The 17,480-nt window shown below is 41.3% G+C and overlaps 1 protein-coding gene across 3 annotated transcripts in view; it reads right to left on the bottom strand.

Annotated features, from left to right (window-relative positions):
• The window catches only part of LOC102304506 (Kv channel-interacting protein 1), a 45,217-nt gene extending 28,645 nt beyond the window's left edge, over positions 1-16,572 (bottom strand). The window contains exons 1-2 of one of the 3 annotated variants that reach the window (XM_042221957.1): positions 16,384-16,572; positions 15,873-16,234 (exon numbers count right to left, since the gene is read on the bottom strand). In XM_042221957.1, coding sequence (XP_042077891.1) covers positions 15,873-15,960 — 88 coding nt within the window. In that variant the 5' untranslated portion in view covers positions 15,961-16,234; positions 16,384-16,572. Of the gene's footprint in view, positions 1-1,357; positions 2,081-15,872 lie in introns of those variants that run through there. The other 2 variants (XM_005913484.3, XM_014335091.2) reach the window with 2 other exon arrangements.
• Between the last annotated feature and the right edge of the window lie 908 nt (positions 16,573-17,480).

Here is a 17,480-nt window from a genome sequence, read left to right as displayed (position 1 = left end):
AATTTTTTCTCTCCCACTTTTACTCATCTATCACTTCCGCCTCACACCCTAACAGTGGAAACTTCAAAGTGGCTGCTATTTAGAGGTTACCCTACATCCTGGTTGCTTTGTAAGCATTGTTGCCTTCCCTAACGAGTAAATGGGCTGCGTTTGAAATGGAAGTAGCTACCACGAACACAAAGTATCTGACACGCATGTTCATACTGTGGACTGCAGAAAACAACCAACCTAAAAATGTGCCTTGAGTATCTCTTTAGCACATATCGACTGAGAGCTGTTTCCACGCAGGAAAATGAGGTGCAGGTCAGGCACTGAAATAAACAACCCACGCAGCATGCTATATATGTTTGTATTTCAGGAGCCCATTTATGGGGTCTCTAAGGACTTTTCTCAGCTCTTCTTTGTCTGACTGCACTGTTGGACAGGGAAAACACTGAGAATATAGAGCTGGAAGGCATTTTCCTGAGGGACATTCACAGCATATAATTTACTTCATTTACATCACCTCCGGTGTTTTTTTCTTTCTTTTGTCACAGCATATGCAACATGCAGACAGTTTTGCATGATCTCACTCCAGTTAATGATCCAATTAGAGATTTCTGAATTTTATCCCTCTGTTTTCCTCGTCGAGATGTGATTTGGCTCCCGATTTTCCAGCCTCTGCTGTGTGTATTTGAGATGCAGCGCTGTGTCTGTCAGCGATAGCCATCAAGGTTTAAGGTCAACAGATGCAGGACAGACCACGGCCAAAAGCTGATGGATTACAACGCTTTGATTTACGGCACAATACCACAGCCACCACACACACAAAATGCACGATTCTTCACACACGCCTACATTTTCAGCAGTCAATTAGGTGCATAAATATTTTCTGTGGACAAAGAATACACATACATACTGGGTACAGCATGCATGTGTCAAGTGTCAGCACCTGTCAAACAGTAGCGTGGCAGGAAAGAGAGTGGGCTGGTTTGGAAAGCAGACAGGGGTAAATACCATCACCTATTATAGACATGCCCAATGGCACAGTTGCGCGCACACATGCACACACACGGACACATGTATATTGTTAAATCCACAGTTCAAACAGAGGACAGGTGGCCTGGAGCACTCTAAAGCAACAGTGAATAACAATTTCTCTTTTTTTATACAACTTCTTATTGCAGCTTACAGCACATTCATCTTAATACCATAATGCACTTCTTGTGCCATATTCACCACTCTGAGCAAACATATATGACTCCATCACTAAAGCACAATGACGCAACATGATGGATGCTGCTCACAGTAACATGCAAATCCTCACATTCAGGATTCAAACGTGTTCAGTGTGTGGATTTTAAATACAAATTCTTACCTTTGTGGTAGGACACTTGCTTGGATTGCATGGAAAAGGTTCCCATCACAAGACCCATGTTGACTTCTGGCTGCTGGAAGGTTGTGCGTGCTGGCGTAAGTGAGTGTGTTTATGAGCGCGCGCTGGTCTGCCTGCCTATGATCAAGGTGTGCTAGTAAGTATGCGTACAGTAGGTGAGCGTAAATTTGTGATTAAGTTAGTCCATCAGCCAGCTGTATGTGTAGAAGTACAGATATCACTTCTCATGCTGCCTCACACCCACACAGCTCTGCCGCTTCTGCTCGAGGGTGTGTGTGAGAGAGAGAGTGTGAGTGAGAGGAGAGAGAGTGGGAGAGACAGAGAGAGAGTATGCGTGTGTGTGTGTTTCTATGTATGCGTGTGTAAATGAAATAAGCGGCACACATCCACTCTCAGGCTGCCTTTGTCTACCCTGCCACTGAAGCTGTCTATTTTACATCCCTTCTATCTCTTTGTCCACCAGTCCCCAGTCACCAGACTGTCATCCCATCAATTCCTCTGTGCCTCTTCATGTATCTGCCTCTATGTCTCTGCTTCTCCCTGCTCCCGTTTTCTCTCCCATTCGTCTGAGTCGCTCTGTCTCTTTGTCTGTCTGGTGGGGAACGGGGAATTGCACACTGTTGCACAGGAAAAGGCAGAGACAGAGACGGGAGAGATGGGGCAAGAGAGGAGGACAAAACTCAAGACAGGGCAAGCGAGAGGAGGAAGAAGAGATGAGGAAATTAGGAGAAGAAAGAGGAGAGGGTGAGGAGAAGAGGAAGAGGAGACAGAGACAAATCAGGAGGATTCACAAACGGCAGGGGAGGCAAAGTGAGGAGGCGAGAGGGTGGGAGGGGAAGACCGTGAAAGAAAGAGATGGAGTGAGATGAGGAGTGCAAGAGGTGAGGGGAGATAAGGGAGGAATAGACTGATCCGTGCCCCCCTTTGCTATTCAGCAGGCAAACAGTCTGAGTGTGGAGAGTGCATTCGCTGCTTTATCTCTACATGCACAAGTGTGGCAGGTGGTGTGTGTGTGTGTATGCGATTGTGTGCGTGTAATTATTCTGCTCGCGGGTGGGTCATGGACAAAACCCTTTACGTGTGGCACAGCTACGTCCTCAGAAACGCTGCCTCGCATTTGTCAGCGGCTGCATCGACATGCTGTATCAGACATGTTTTTGTGCTCAAGTCTCCTGATGAACTCATCAACTACACACACACACGCACACACAGAGGCCACACACCATCTACAACAATACACCCAGGAGAGCGATGCCAGTCTGCAACACAGTCCAACTCATACATGCACTCCTTACTCCCATCAGTCACGCTTAACCCCTTGGTGCCCTCTGTGTTACACCGGTTGTTCAGATTGGCAGGCTGCGCTGATGCCACTGATGGCAGCCCTTATTGAAATTCCTCACATGGCTTTAGTTAAGAAAACAATTTACAGCTGAGCCATCGCTGTGGTTGAGCTGAGGCCATCAAGGCCAATGATAAAGTCATTAGGGCATGGCATTCATTAAAGGCTAGCTGCAGTAGCCTGCATGCTCAGGATCAATGCAGAGTAAAATAAGAGAGGGTAGAAGGCAGTGCAAGAGACTGAGAAAAAGAAAATTAAGAACAGGGTAGTGAAAGGTGGATAGACAAAGAAAGTGAGAAAAATGAGCACTGCAGGGCAGGAGTATGTGTGTGCGTGAGTGAGTGCGTTCAATGGTGAGAGACATTTTTTGGGTATGCAAGAGCTCACACCTCCCCTATCCCTTTTCTATCTCTGCAGAAAGGAGGAGATCATACGTGATTCTCTTATCAAAATCAAACACTAAAGAGGAAAAAACATTTTGCACATGCGTGCACGCATACGCACAAACGCTGACAAACACTCAGTGCTTACAGCAAGTAAGAGCGGCAATAAATCAACACAGAGAAGCAGGTCTTTGAGTACACACTACAGCAATGACACAAAGACATGCTGATTAAATTCTGAAAGCCCGGCTGAATAGGCGAGATAAGGGAGCGTGATTTGCTGTAGTGATGATGTTTAACTTCAGTGAAGGGGTTACATACACATCCATCAATAGAGAGAAAAGCCTTCGGTTGATCAAACACTTTGAAAACCCAGTGGATAAACTGAAAAAGCTCACAGGGGGAACGCTGAAAAACGTGTTGTTTTGATCAGTCTCTGCAAAGCTGACATTTTCCAAATACCAAGTTTTCAAACAACACAGGCTGAAGAAAACAAGCTGCAATTACAGAATAGAATAGAATAGAATAGAATAGAATAGAATAGAAAGTCAATTCTTAACCTTGAAAATAGCTGAAAAACCTTGGGCAAAAGCCCCTCAAGCCTAAAAAAGATGATATTTTTTAGTCTGTAAAGACCTCCAAAGCAGTTACTCAGTGGATCTTGTCGTGCTCTCTGTTGTGTGCCTTTTACTTGTTTTTGTATATATTTATTTTGATTGCATATAGTTCTCCTGTTTGTTATTTATTCCTGCTGTCTTACTTTTCGTATTTTATTCCAGAACAGTTAGTGTGGAACACCCACAAGACATGTATAATCAAAATAAAGGACTATTCTATTCTATTCTATTGTATTGTATTCTATTCTATTCTATTGCAGTGAGAATGGTTTGTCCTCTGGAAAAAAAAGCCTGAACAAAAGTTTCTCAAAAATCTTTGAATTCCAAAACCCAGAAACAGTGAGAACATCTGCACAGGAAAAGCTGCAGCATCAATCACTTCTCCAATGACGCAAACGCCTCCATGTACATGTTCAACTCAGCTCAGTTAGAACTTAAAGAGTTATGACTCCTGTCTGTTGGAAACAAAGACAACATTGCACTGTTTCGGAACAGTCCACAGATGGGAGATGGATCATCGAACTGCTGGACTTGCCTGCCGCTGGCTTCCTTTTTGTAGCAACCAGCAGCAACTATAAGCCATCTGTACCCAGCAATATTTTCAGTGCTATTATAAAATAGTATATTTTTTTCTACATTGTCCTTTGAAATCAGTTTGGAAAGCTCCAATGAAAGTGCATAAGTGTCAGAGGGTCTGGGCAAATCTTGTGTTTATTTTCAGGTTGTTTTGAGTGTGGAGGTTTGATTTTTAAACCTCAGAGCACCAACACTAAGTGTTGCCTTCATTCAGTCACACTAGAGTAAAACTAGGATAGACATCTCCATGCAGCCAGGAAAAATTAGTGGTTTCCCAGTGATTGCATTGAGTTTTTTTGCATTTGGAGATTGATTGGAAGTAGTTGCGGTGACTAAACTTGGCAGTCAGAAACTTAGCATGCAGCAGTCTCAATTCGTGGGTAACAACTGGCGATTGCAAGGTGACGGTAGAGGTCACCTGGTGAAAGCCAACCTGTCTCCAAGCAATTGTGGTCCAACTTGGACCACTATGAGCACTCTCACACAGATTAGCAAAGGTCTGCAAATAACTGAAGCCTGATTTGATGTGATGTGACTTTGTAGGGACTTGACTCAATAAGATTGTTCAACTACTCATCTCAAGTAACTAAGTGGCTGTGTTTTGTTGATATTCCTATGTAAAAGCAAGGTTGCTAAGGACCTATGTCATTTTGCAGTCATGTCACCATCGTGCAGCACTTTAAATGAAGAAAGTGAAGAAATACTGGGCTCAGACAGCATCAGCCGATTGTGAACAGCTGCCCAAAAGAGGTCATGACATCGATTGGACAGGGGTTAAAGTCATCAACCAGGCGTCAGCACGTTAAATGGTTGCAGAAAAATAATGACATTTACTTTCACAGTCAGAGTGGTCGCTGTCACAGTTATTGTAACCACTTGACAGTTATTCCTGAGGCAATGCGATGACAATTGTACATCTACCATTTCTCAATACGACAGTAGCATCGTGGAAAATGAAACAAAAAAAAAATACAATGTTTGTTTTGGAGAATGAGAAAAGCGTTTCAGACCCATCAATTATATATGACTGCCTCCAGAAACTACAAAAACAGCTCTCTGATTTTACATAGGTAGAATTAAAGTCTGGTTATGTTAAGCACAAAACATTTCTTGTTTAGGGAGGCACACAGACTGGGTTAACATTGTGTTATTCTTGGGGACCGATTTGTAGTCATGTGAAAAAGGAATAATTAGTCTGTTCAGGTAGGGAACAATTATCACTATGATTAAACTGGTTACACAAAGCTGTCTGTCTTAAGGTAATGATGCTGCTGTCATTCATGTAAATTAACTCGGGTAAAAATCACTGCAAGGCCAAGAAAAAATTCAGCTAAGGGAAATGGGTAAGAACGTTCCCCTGGACTGGAGGTGTAGTTTCTGGATAAACTGAATGGTCAGTTTTTTCCATGAGTGGAATTTTTTTTCATCCCTGATGGTGCAAGCATATTCCAAGATGACAGTGCCAGATTTCATAGCGATCAAATAATCAAAGAGTGGTTCACAGAGCATGAGACATCGTTTTCACACATGGGTTCACCACCGCAGAGTCCAGATCTCAACCCCACTGAGCATCTTTGGGATGTGCTGGACTTTGATGATTCTCTGACCATCCATACGAGAGCTTGGCAAAAAAAAAAAGTGTTGTGACAATGCATAAGCTTATTAAAAGATGACATGAATAATTCATGCAATCATCCTTTAATGATCAGGTCAGCTGATCATTAAAGGATGATTGCATGAAGTGTCATTGAATGATTGATGATTGAAATCATGTCATTAAAGGATTTCTTTAAGAAATGGAGCTACTGTAAATCATCACCTTTGTTTAAATACTTTAAACAATAACAAACACGGATTAACTGAGCCATTAGCTTTCTAGTCATTTTAATACAGTGAAACTAAAATAGCACTCTAGACTGTTTAGTTGCAGTCCAGTAACACTAACGGCAACAGGTTCATCACATTAGGCCGAGTGCCAAACCCTTCCAAGACATTAGCTTGACATCGTGTGTGCTGCTACTCAGTCCTGTCCAGCCTTCGTTGGATCGTTCTGAGTGCCAGCCAACCCTTCTCTCATCATTTATTAACCATTACACAACAGACCTTTTATGGGATTGAGATGGCAGCCTGGGTGAATGAATGGAGGCAAAGGAAAAGTACATGGGGTTAGACTGTGGAGTTGAAAGGTAGAAAGCGTTTGACAGCATACAGACGGTGTTGACAAGCACAGAAAGTGGTGAACAGGCAGTGAATAATAAATTGGCTGGTTAGCTGCTGTCCGGTCTTATTAGATGAAGGCTGAATGGAATCTGTCATAGTGATAACCGCACAGAGGAGAAGAGATCAGGGCAGAGAGAGAGGGAAATGCAGAGGGAAGGAAAGAGTATAGGAAGTGGCAAGAAGACAGCAAGACAAACAGGAGCAGATATTCTGAAGACCAGATGGGAGTAATTCTAGGAGGGAGAGCCGAAGGGGTGTAGGTGAGGAGGAAAAGAAGGAGAGCTACAGACAGAACAGTTAGATGCAGTATTAGGAAGCAAGATTGAAGACTGGCTCCTAACAGGCTCGGTGACATCTGAGTCATCAGGACAAACAGATTGATTTACTGAAGTGAGAAGCAAAGGAGACGAGCTCAACGATCCTGCCAGACACGAGAAAGACGTGTAGCGCCACGGAGAGCAGACTATTTCTGTAGCAAAGAGACAATCGCATGTTGGTTTTCCTTTAACAAAGCCAAGCATGTGTTAGTTGCACCAACACAGACCACAAAGCAAAGTGTATAAAAGGCCCAGTGGAGTAATTTGGTTGCTATGACTATATCATACCGCATAATCATCATGTAAAGGATCATTTCACCAAAATCATAAAAACACAAATAACCCCTATTAAGACATGCAGTTGTGTTTGTTCAGGCTTTAAGATTTCCCTTTTTTAAAATGTCTGCTACAAAACCAGCACACCAGGAGTGAAAGAAATTGTGTTTATAACGTCACAAATATAAAAGAAATAGAAGGATTTATCATTTTTTCCTGTTAACTGGAGAAAATTCATGACTTTGATTTTATTATTGTTCATTTAAAAAAAATCATGCTAGCTAATATTTGCTGGTGTGCTCTGTGTTCAAATAAAAATGCAGCATAAGTATCTGCTGATTTAGGCTGCTGGCCACACAAAGCAGGATCTCTGAAAGTCTTTAAGTCACCATAATCAATCTTAGTCTATAAATCGATCACATGTGTGTGAGAAAGGGGTCGATTGTAGCGGTGAACGCAACAAGAATTATCAACAGCTTCTCTCAGTTGACTTGAGCATTCAAAAAGCATGGTAGGATAGTCTTATTGACTGTCTAATACTATTACATATAGATGTATATATACTATGTGGTATTTTAGATGGGCATTGCTTATGTATGTAAAAGCAGTGAGCAGTTCCTACTAAACACTCATCACTTCCCATCATTTAGGTTCAATCTCAGTTTCAGCAGTCCAAAAATTCTTTAAAAACTATGCAGGATCTTTTTGATGTTTTCTGGCACTCTAATCTGGCCTTTCTGTTTTTGCAATGGATGGTTTTCACCTGCTTGTAAACTCCCCATATTTCCATTCATGAACTGATCTCTTCGTAGCAGACCTTGGCAATCATACGCCTACCTCCTCAAGAGTGTTCTTGAATTGACTACATTTTCTTATTCCTGTCATCCTCTCACATCATCTATAATTGACTGAGACAGGACTCTTCCAGACACTAAACCAAGGCACAATGTACATTTCAATTCCTTTAATTTTAAATATGTTTATATTGTCTATCCTGTAAAATAGTCAGATGTCTATTCATATTAATGTACAGAATTCACGTGCTTGCTGCTGCTACTGCACATTCACCCAATGTATATACTATATATATCATATATAGTATATACATATATGTCAGGCTACATTTCACTGTGTGTTATACTTGTATAACTATGCATGTGACAAATAAAGAACCTTGAACCTATCTTTTTTCCCCCATGGTTTTTCCACAAGTGCTGTTGAGCCAGCCAGTACATTTATTGTTTAAGAATTTACCAAACTGTTTTGGTTTTTCAACACGTCGAAGGCCTCCTTCATTGCATCGACATGTCTTAAGAGCTCCTATTGCGCGCTCCAGTGAATAGCTGCCAATTCAGCAATTAAACTCAACTCCAGAAGCTTTATCTGTGTAATTAGTCATGGCCTCACCTGGATGTGAAACTGTTTTAGTCATATGTCCAGTTACTTTTAAACCTCTGAAAATGGAAAGCTATGTATAAAAATGACTGCCTTCCTAAATAATTAATGCAATACTTTTGTTAATCCCCTTGAGTTAGAGCTGAAAGTCTGCAATTAAATCCCATCTTGATTATGGGAGTTAAAATCCTCTGTAGTGGTGTGCAGAGGCAACTGTCCAAATACTTTTTTTATCTGATTGAACGATAAGTTATCTAAACCGTGCTGTTAATCTCAGTAATCGTGCTTACTAGCACCCCAGCTCATCACAATCAATATCAAAACATCACCTTTGAATGGCTCTAAAAAACAAAATAATGATTTTGAAGTTTTTTCTATTTACTCTGGTTATCTTTGCCTAATATTAAAATGTATTTGATGATCTTAAACATGTATGTGTAACAAAAACAATGTATATTTTTCAAGCCTAAAAACAGCTGTAACCGCATTGTACTGTTTGAAAACAACAAGAGCCCATGTTGGTGAATCTTTGCTGCTTTTAGACTCTCTCCATCACAACAGTCTCTCCTCAAGGCCATGGCTGCTGTTTTTCTGTCCCACAGTGCATCTCTCAAAACAATTCACCGCCGTACGCCACACACAAACTTTATGTCGCCTGTCAGAACGTGAAAAACACCATCTAACCTTCTTCCCCCCGGGTCGATACACAGATGACACATTTCCGAGGGCTCTTTAAGCTCTGTGCAGCTTGACGTGAAGTTGCACAGGACATTAACACTGAGAGACGCACTAACACAAAAGCTGTTTATCCATTTACTCTTAAGCTTGGCTGAAATATTTTCTGCTTCATTTGCCATAAATGTTTTGCAGACAGCGTCACCTTGCCTGTGGGTGTTACTGTTCTCAGACACATTCAGCCTTCACTAGCCGGCCTGCTATTCCTGGAAGCAGATAGTTAGCAGATGAGTGTATTCAAATGTGCAAATAAATATAAAATTGACATTTTTGTTGAAGGGAATCAGGTCTTATTTCTTTACTTCATCAGTGCCCCAGTGGTTTATGTGAACTGAATGCAAACAGCTCTATTGACTCTCCCCTTCTGTGTCTCGTTCCCTTCCTCACTGCAGATGAAAGTGATGGAGGTGTTAATTGTATGCAGCTTGGGGATTGATTACAGCGTTTAGGGGGGGAGAGTGATGTCCCCACCTCAGAGAGCCTTTTTCATAAGAATTATTATGCATTATATTTTGTATTAAATATTCGCCGTGTCCCCTATGGCACATTAAAAGTGATATGACAGCATTTTGGAGCTAAGCAGCACGCGCACACACACACACACGCAGTTGTAGAGCACACTCAATGAGATAATAGCACACACACATCAATATCCAACTCAGCGCATATGTGCAAAAATGTGCAATCATGTGCACACCCTCATCCATCTTCTCATTTTTCTTTCCTCCTTGCTCTTTGTTCTTATTTACTCTTTCCTCCTCTTTTCTGAATACAAATACGAGCCAAGTCGCCAACCCCCCCATCCCACCACCACCACCACCACCACCACCCCCCGACTCAAAGCAAGAGGGAGCCTGGAGCAAATATCTGATGGAAAAAAAGAGGAGTTAGTGAATATTTCATTAAGTACTTATGAGGAATGCACAGCTAGGTCACTGTGGCTGACAACTGTGAACCCTGAGTCTGAAAATCCGCCTTGCTGTCCATCATGCATCAGCCATCAAAGGAAAAGCTGCCTCGTGTGCCAGCACTTTGAGATAGTGAATATTTAAAGCTTTAAACACTACATTTTTCTCTAATCTGCTCTGAAAATGTGGGAATGTGTGGTTACAGTAATCTGGAAAGGAAAAAGAGAAAGAGTAACCTGATGCCCTCTGCTGTCCAGTCTGATAAACACAAATACAACATATGGATATTACTCATAAACATTGTTGAGACAACACTGGTCTCTGCGATTCTTTTGGTCCTGGTAGAGATCACGCTAAGATGCTGCCATGTTTTACACAATCATTTTATTACCCATTATTCTTAGAGGTGCATCTGGAGATCAGCACACTGCATTCCTATGCTAAAGGCTGATCTAAAGAACTCCACACAACAGTTACAGTTATAACCTCTGGTCTCCTCCCCCCTATACAGTAAACACCCCCACAATGGAAATACACTAGTACAGTGGCCAAGGGTGCTGACACCCTGACCCCCATCTCCTTTTATGGTAGTGCCCGTTTGCCCTTTGTCTGCTCCTCACCCTCAGTAACTCTTGCTAGTGTCCTGGGGGTGGGGGTTGATTGTCCTCCTGCCCTGTACCTCAGTTCTTTGTTCCCATCCCAGGCCTATTTTCTATTTTGTATTCTTACACCCATTAACCACAATATTATAATGTTGAAAGAAATCACAAAGTATATTCTCTTTAACTCTGATCTATATGAAGGAATCTATTCTCAACAACATGAATACATAGTTCTCTTTAAAAGGTCATTTCTGGTCTTCGTCACCTGATATTATTAGCCATTTATAATTGGGGTACTAAAAATCATGCTGGGTTGTTCTCATTAGTGAACACCAACATCTTTTCCCCCTCCTGTTTCTAAAGCACATAAAGAAAGACTGGATTCAGGTCACGAATTGGGCTCAATTTATTGTGAGAAGCAAGTAGTTTCAGGGGTTCTTGCCTTATTCAGCCTGCAGATAAGAAGGGATTTTTTAGTAGTATTTTCTCTGCGTGGCTGGGGATTTTCAGCCAAACAGGGTTTTGTTTGCTGATGACTCCCATCAGGTGCCATCGCATTTGCCCAGACCACAGCCGAGCGCACATTTCTACATCCAGGCAGGTTGCTTTTGTATGCCAGGAGGAAGCACCAGAGGGCAGGCTGCATGAAAAGAAAAAGTGAAATCAAGCAGGCTGTTTACAGCCTGGAGCTGCTTGGCAGGATGTTTACAGGGTTTTCAGAGATGACAGGAAGCAGAAGAGAAGTTTACTGCTAAGGCAATGCAGAAAGTGACTGACAGGCAGAGATGAACTGAGAGGGAAACCAAAGTGATGAAAGGGATTTAGTCTTTACAGCCTGCAGCTAGAAGAAAAAAGCAGAACTTGAGAGAGGCTGAGATTTCTGGGGAGCAGAAAATTCAACTAGTATGGTTTTTTTTTTAATTTCTAATTTTTTTTTATGTTATTTAGACACTTTTTTTTAAACTGACAAGAAACACGGAAGATAAAGGACTCTGGCTAAAACGAGACAGGCAGCATCAGAGATATATTAAAGTTTCTAAACTTGCTGGAGCAACCCAGTTAGCATGTTTTTTAGTAGAATTTGAGAAATAGAAACTTTTTAAATAATTTGGTCTGCAAATAGTTAAATGATTAACGATGTTAAATGATTCCCTCTTATTGTTCTTTCTCTGGAGACTTACCAAGACACAACACAGTTGTTATGACTTACTAACAAAATAGTTGAATTAAGTTTAAGGATGACAGTATTGAATTTTTAAAAAAAATACCTTTACCTTAAAAAAAAAAAAAATTTTTTATTGCGCTTCATATTTTTCACCTAGCTGCCCACTCCCCACCTGCAGTAGCTCCACACCCACAACCAACAGTCTACAATCATCATATTCAGTGTATACACTGTCCACCCATTCATCCATCATTTTCTGCCACTTGTCTGGGTTCAGCATGGTATGTGATTGCCCCAGGGCTTTGTCCCTGCAGGACATTTCTGAAACACCTCACCTAGGAGGCATCCTTAGCTTTGATTTCATTCTTTCTGTCACTACCCAGAGATTGTGGCCATGGATGGGGGCAGGAGCAAAATGACAGCTCTGCTTTTACTCTGAGCTCTCTCTTTTTTTTTTTTTTTTTACCAAAACAGACCAGTAGAGTGTCCCCATCACTGCAGATGCCCCTTTCAATCTCCTGGTCCACTCTCCCCTCTGTCATGAGCAAGACCCCAAGATGCTCAAATTCCTTCACTTGGGGCAGCAGCTCAGCCCCGACCCAGTGTGCAGATGTTCCGAAACTTAGAGGTGTTGATTTTCATCCCTGCTGCTTCACACTTGGCTGCAAAAGGCCTACTGGATGCTGGGCGTTGTGCCGAGTGCACATTTCTGCTTAACAGTTGGTGTTTGAGCAGGACAAACTGTTGTTAGCACAGAGGTTTGCCAAAAAAACATGACTCGGGTTCAGATCTGGTGGTCTATTCTTCCCAATCACACCCCTCCAGGTCACACTGTCATCATCCACCTAAGGACAATGGAGTCCCCAGTAGGGCCATTAAGAAAACTGAGCACATTGAACTGTCATTCGGTGCACAGACAGAAACTTAGTTCCAATTTTATGATCTCTGTTTTTATTTTGTTCCAATTTTATGTTCACATTTTTATTTTTGTATCGGTTTTATGGAAATAAAAAAAGTGTCTATTTTCCACATTGTATGTGAATTATTATAAATCTTTAAACATGTTCAACAAAGTATTTACACAATGAGCTGCTAATTGTTTGAACTGCATAAATTTATTCTTAGCTGATTTTTCTTTACATGTATCTAAAATGTAACAAGCAGTATCTCATGTCTTTAACGTCATGCATAATGTTTTGCCATTTCGAGGTCAGCCGTGTCAAAGAGCTTAAGTGACTTTGATAAACTTAGTTCTTCAGAAGCATGTTTACAGGTCTTAAAGCTTTAGGTATTATAATTTAGTTAGTAAGAAACCTGACTTCAGCTGCTGTGTAGCTCAGAGTCTGATTTAGTCAGAGAGCTTTATGGTAAAAGAGAGAATTTTTAAGTAATTCTGCTCCACTGCCTGTCATAAAAGTCCTACTGAGATGTAAAGGACAGATTTGCATATATATTTTATTTTATTTTATCCCAGTCCTTAATGTCCCTTTCCTGTCTTCCTGCAGAATAACAAAACACATTTGTGCCATGAATTTCAAAAAGGGAAATGGGATTAGCAACATCAGAAGCATAATTCCTTTAGTGAGGTTTGCTGTCACTGATTTGATGATGGCTTAAGACAACCACTCATGAATTTAGCGATTTAATGTAATGTTATTTTCTCCCCATCGTAAACTCGTATTTTCCCACAGGTACCAGCAGATGTCAGTGCTGCTATGAAAGCCTTTACAGAGCTAAATCCTTAGCAAACCTGTGTTTACAATTCATTTCAATACATTTAAACACTTGGAGTATTTTCTCTTTCCAAAGCCATGCTGCTACTGGTTTAAAAAAAAAAACTGATATAAAAATCATGTTACCAGTGAGAGGACCAGACTATTCTGTCCCCCGCAGCTTATTACTGTCTTCTTAAAGTGTCCTAAAATGCTGACTCTTAAAGGTCATCTGAAAAGAGCCTGTAACTTACAGTGAAGTGTTGAAAATTCTGTCAGGCCTCTTGGCTGCAGAAAATAATAACCCTAGTCCCCTTTTACCATCAGCATCTCAGAAAAAAAAACAGAAAAGGACTTTGCTGCTATGGATGGACAGATGGTTGCATGGATGGATGACTGGATCAATATCTCAGTAAATGATATGTTTTACTTCACGGATCACGAATAATTCTTAAGGGAGAGTAAAATACTGATCTGATCTTTGAATTTATGAGTTTTGATCAGTGGAGCATTCTTGTGCAGAGGTAACAGCTGTAATTCTTGGTAGTATTAGTTGCTCTTAAAGAAGGAAAGAGAAAATAAGCACATGGAGCTAACAAGCTGTGGATGCTTATAAGTTGAGAAACTGTAGGAGACATTTCTACACAGTAAAAGTCCCTCAATGGCAGTGCATTGGCTTTCTGGAGTTTACCCTAAAATCACCAGCACATACAGTTATTTAAAATTCTGATCTTTAAAAAGAAAACAAATGTTAGAATTTCAGATACAATTAAGCACCATTAGGAAAACAGTGAGCCAAATGAGACTGCATTACATTAGACTCTCTTTCCTTTTTCTCCAAATGGCTTCATAACCACCCAGTTTACAACTATCCAGTTTCTGATGCAGACTGTGAAAGTGATCTGAAATGGATCCTAGCACTCAAGGAAAAATATTTCAGAAAAACAAAGCTCAAGCACGAAGCCTAGGTGTAATTAGTATTGCAGTGTTCATAGTGTTCATCTGCCACTTCATATCACATCTTCTTTTCATATTCAGTTAACACAATGTGTGCGTATGAGCCTGAACCTCAATGTGTCTGATATTTTGCAGAGCCAGATCTCTGGTTCCCTGCAGCTCATTTCCTTTTTGTCTGTGTGGGTGTTGTACTGACCGTGTGTATTTTTTTTAATTTTTTTTTTACATATATGTGCTCATTTGTGTATGTTTGTGATTACTTTCTGCTCAGTGTGCATTTTATTTCCTGTGAGCATGACAGGGGAGCACTTTATGTTTGCTGCTGGTTGCTCTTTTGGTTTGTCTTCTAAAGACTGATTTGTTATGCAACCAAACCTCAGCAGAAGCTCCTTCATGACGTTATGAGTGTGTGAGACCTCGAGGGCAATTCTACCCACTGTGGCTGAAAGCTTGAGCCATCCACAGACATGTTTGTGAGTGTGTGCGTGCATGCATTTAAGTAAGCCTATTGTGCATCTACTGTATGTGTTTCACTGAATTCTTAGAAATTTCCCATCCCACCAGAAACAATTTCAGCTGGCTCAAAGAGTATTATACAGTAAGTGTGTGTATGTTTGTGTGTATGTGTGCTTTTGAGGAGGCTTGTGCGTGTGCCTTCAAGCAGCTGCTATGCTGCAAACAGTTTCTGAAGCACGGCTCTGTGTGCTTTTTGCCTGCACTGCTTTCCTGCTTCGGCAGTAAAATGGATCGCTTTAATGCTGCACACGCACGCACACAAAAACATCAGGCCATTAACATGAAGACACAAGAAACATGCAAGCACATACACACATATTAACCACTAATAAATCACAATAGTAAAGCCCTTCGTTCCCTCTCGACATGTGTGTGCAACTCCTTTCCCCGCCGCTGCCACACCGCCGCTTTTTATTACTCACATTTGTCACAGGAGCACACTCGCACACACTCTCTGTTCTGTATCAACTTTATCTCTCCTCTCTATTAGTCACTTACACCCTTCATCTCTGTCTTTTTCAGCCCCCCCCCCCCTTGGAGAACATACTGAACAGAACGAGGTCAATAGCAGACAAGAGTAGACGCCACAGAGAGTGAAGAAAAGAGTTGCACGAGCTGAAGATGAACGATGAAGTGGACTGAACTTTCACTTCTGATTGTGTGCTAATAGGCTTTCCTGCAACACTATCACTGTCTGCAGCACCCACTTTCTGAGCAAGCAACTTGTGCAAATTCAAGAGCTTAGGAATATAGCCATGGCTCAAGCACATACGTACCTTTGATGAGAGTCCCAGTGACCAGTTTGTGAAGGGTCACAGCAAACTTGACAAGACCTTGTTTGCAGCGTTTTGCACACCCTGTCATCCTGACAGCGACCCGGGATGCAGCAGGCTGAGCAGGGCCAGAGCAGGACAGGGGTTTCCAGGTCCAAGTCAGCACCACCAGTAGCAGCACTCTCAGATCAATACAACTTCTTCTTAGTATATGTATCCAACACCGGCAAAAGGAGCAGAAGATAGAGGCTTACTACGTCGCCTTTCGTCTTCCTAAGCTGGAGGGGAAAGGAGGAATGGTGATCTCCCTCTGTTTTTCTCTGCTTTCCCTCCCCCGCTCTTTCTTTGCCTTCTCCAGCTCACCTCTGTGCGTGTCCAAATTAGTGAGATGTGCATTTAGTGAGAGTGAGAAAGAGAGAGAAGAGAGGAAGAGAGAGAGAGAAAGAAGGTGTGTTGAGGAAGTAAAATTTGGTGTCCGAGTAAGACAACTACAGCTTATTAGAGATTCTCTTACATTCCAAGTTTCCATGAAACTTCCTTCTGCGGACAGCCTGTGGGGTTGCAGTAATGAAGCAGTCTCATGAACTCTTCGTTGCTTTTTCTGTCCTTCTTCTTCCTCTTTCTTTTCCTCCTCTTTATCAAATGCGTTCCCCTTTAAGTGGGGAAGCAGCAATACACTTTCAGCACCGGTGACAATGGACAGCTCCCCACCACGCAGACCAAACACACTAAGCTTGTTCTGCTTCTTTATGTAGGCAAACACACGCGCACACACACACATGCTAACATGCACACACACTCCTCCTTCAACCCCTCCCACAACCCTCAGAACACATGAAAGCACTTGGTCTTCGTCCGCTGACGAAATGAGCTTTGTCTGCAAACACCAGATTCAGCATTTATGAATATTATCACCAAAATTAGAAATAGAAATACTCTGTGATTTTAAAAGGTATTTAACTTGACTGTGTTTAACATTTATTTATTTATTTATCTTTTGTCTTTTATATTTTAAAACTATTATTATTTTTGCTTTTACTCATTACGTGTAAATTTAAGTGGATTGCACATTTAAAAACCAAATAAACAACTTAATATAGAGTCAATCTCTGCCTGTCAGCTGCCATGGAGCTGTCACAGGTCAACGTTCATCCAATCCAGTCTATGCTTTTTCTTGAAGCCCATCCCAGCTGAAATGGGTTGAGAGAAATGATGCACAGTAGACGCAGAGAGACAGTAAACCATTCACATCTACACCTTCAGCCCATTTAGAATCAAAATTAACTTCTGTGAATGTCTCCGGAGTGGAGGAGGAAACAGAAGTATCTGGCAAAAAGTCAAAAAAATGATGTCGTACTCTGACCTGCCTAAAAAGTGGTAACGTCAGTATCTAAAAATACTCTGCATATAAAATTCCTGAATTTAAAAACAAAACATATGTGTGTGTGGGTGTGTGTATATATAAATCCACCTCATTTAAAATGTAAGCAAGTTTAATCTTGATGTTTTATATCTCAGCCTTTACACAAGCTTTTACTTTATTGATTCCTTTGACCTCAATCACAGTTCATCAATAGGTTTTCAGCCAGACAGTGAGCATGCTAATCAATC

The sequence above is a fragment of the Haplochromis burtoni genome, unplaced genomic scaffold, assembly GCF_018398535.1.
Source record: "Haplochromis burtoni strain Fernald_Lab_line unplaced genomic scaffold, NCSU_Asbu1 Contig_4, whole genome shotgun sequence".
In the NCBI taxonomy this organism is placed as follows: Eukaryota; Metazoa; Chordata; class Actinopteri; order Cichliformes; family Cichlidae; genus Haplochromis; species Haplochromis burtoni.
The sequence above is the reverse complement of the archived record's forward strand: the minus strand, read 5'-3'. Positions and strand labels throughout refer to the sequence as shown.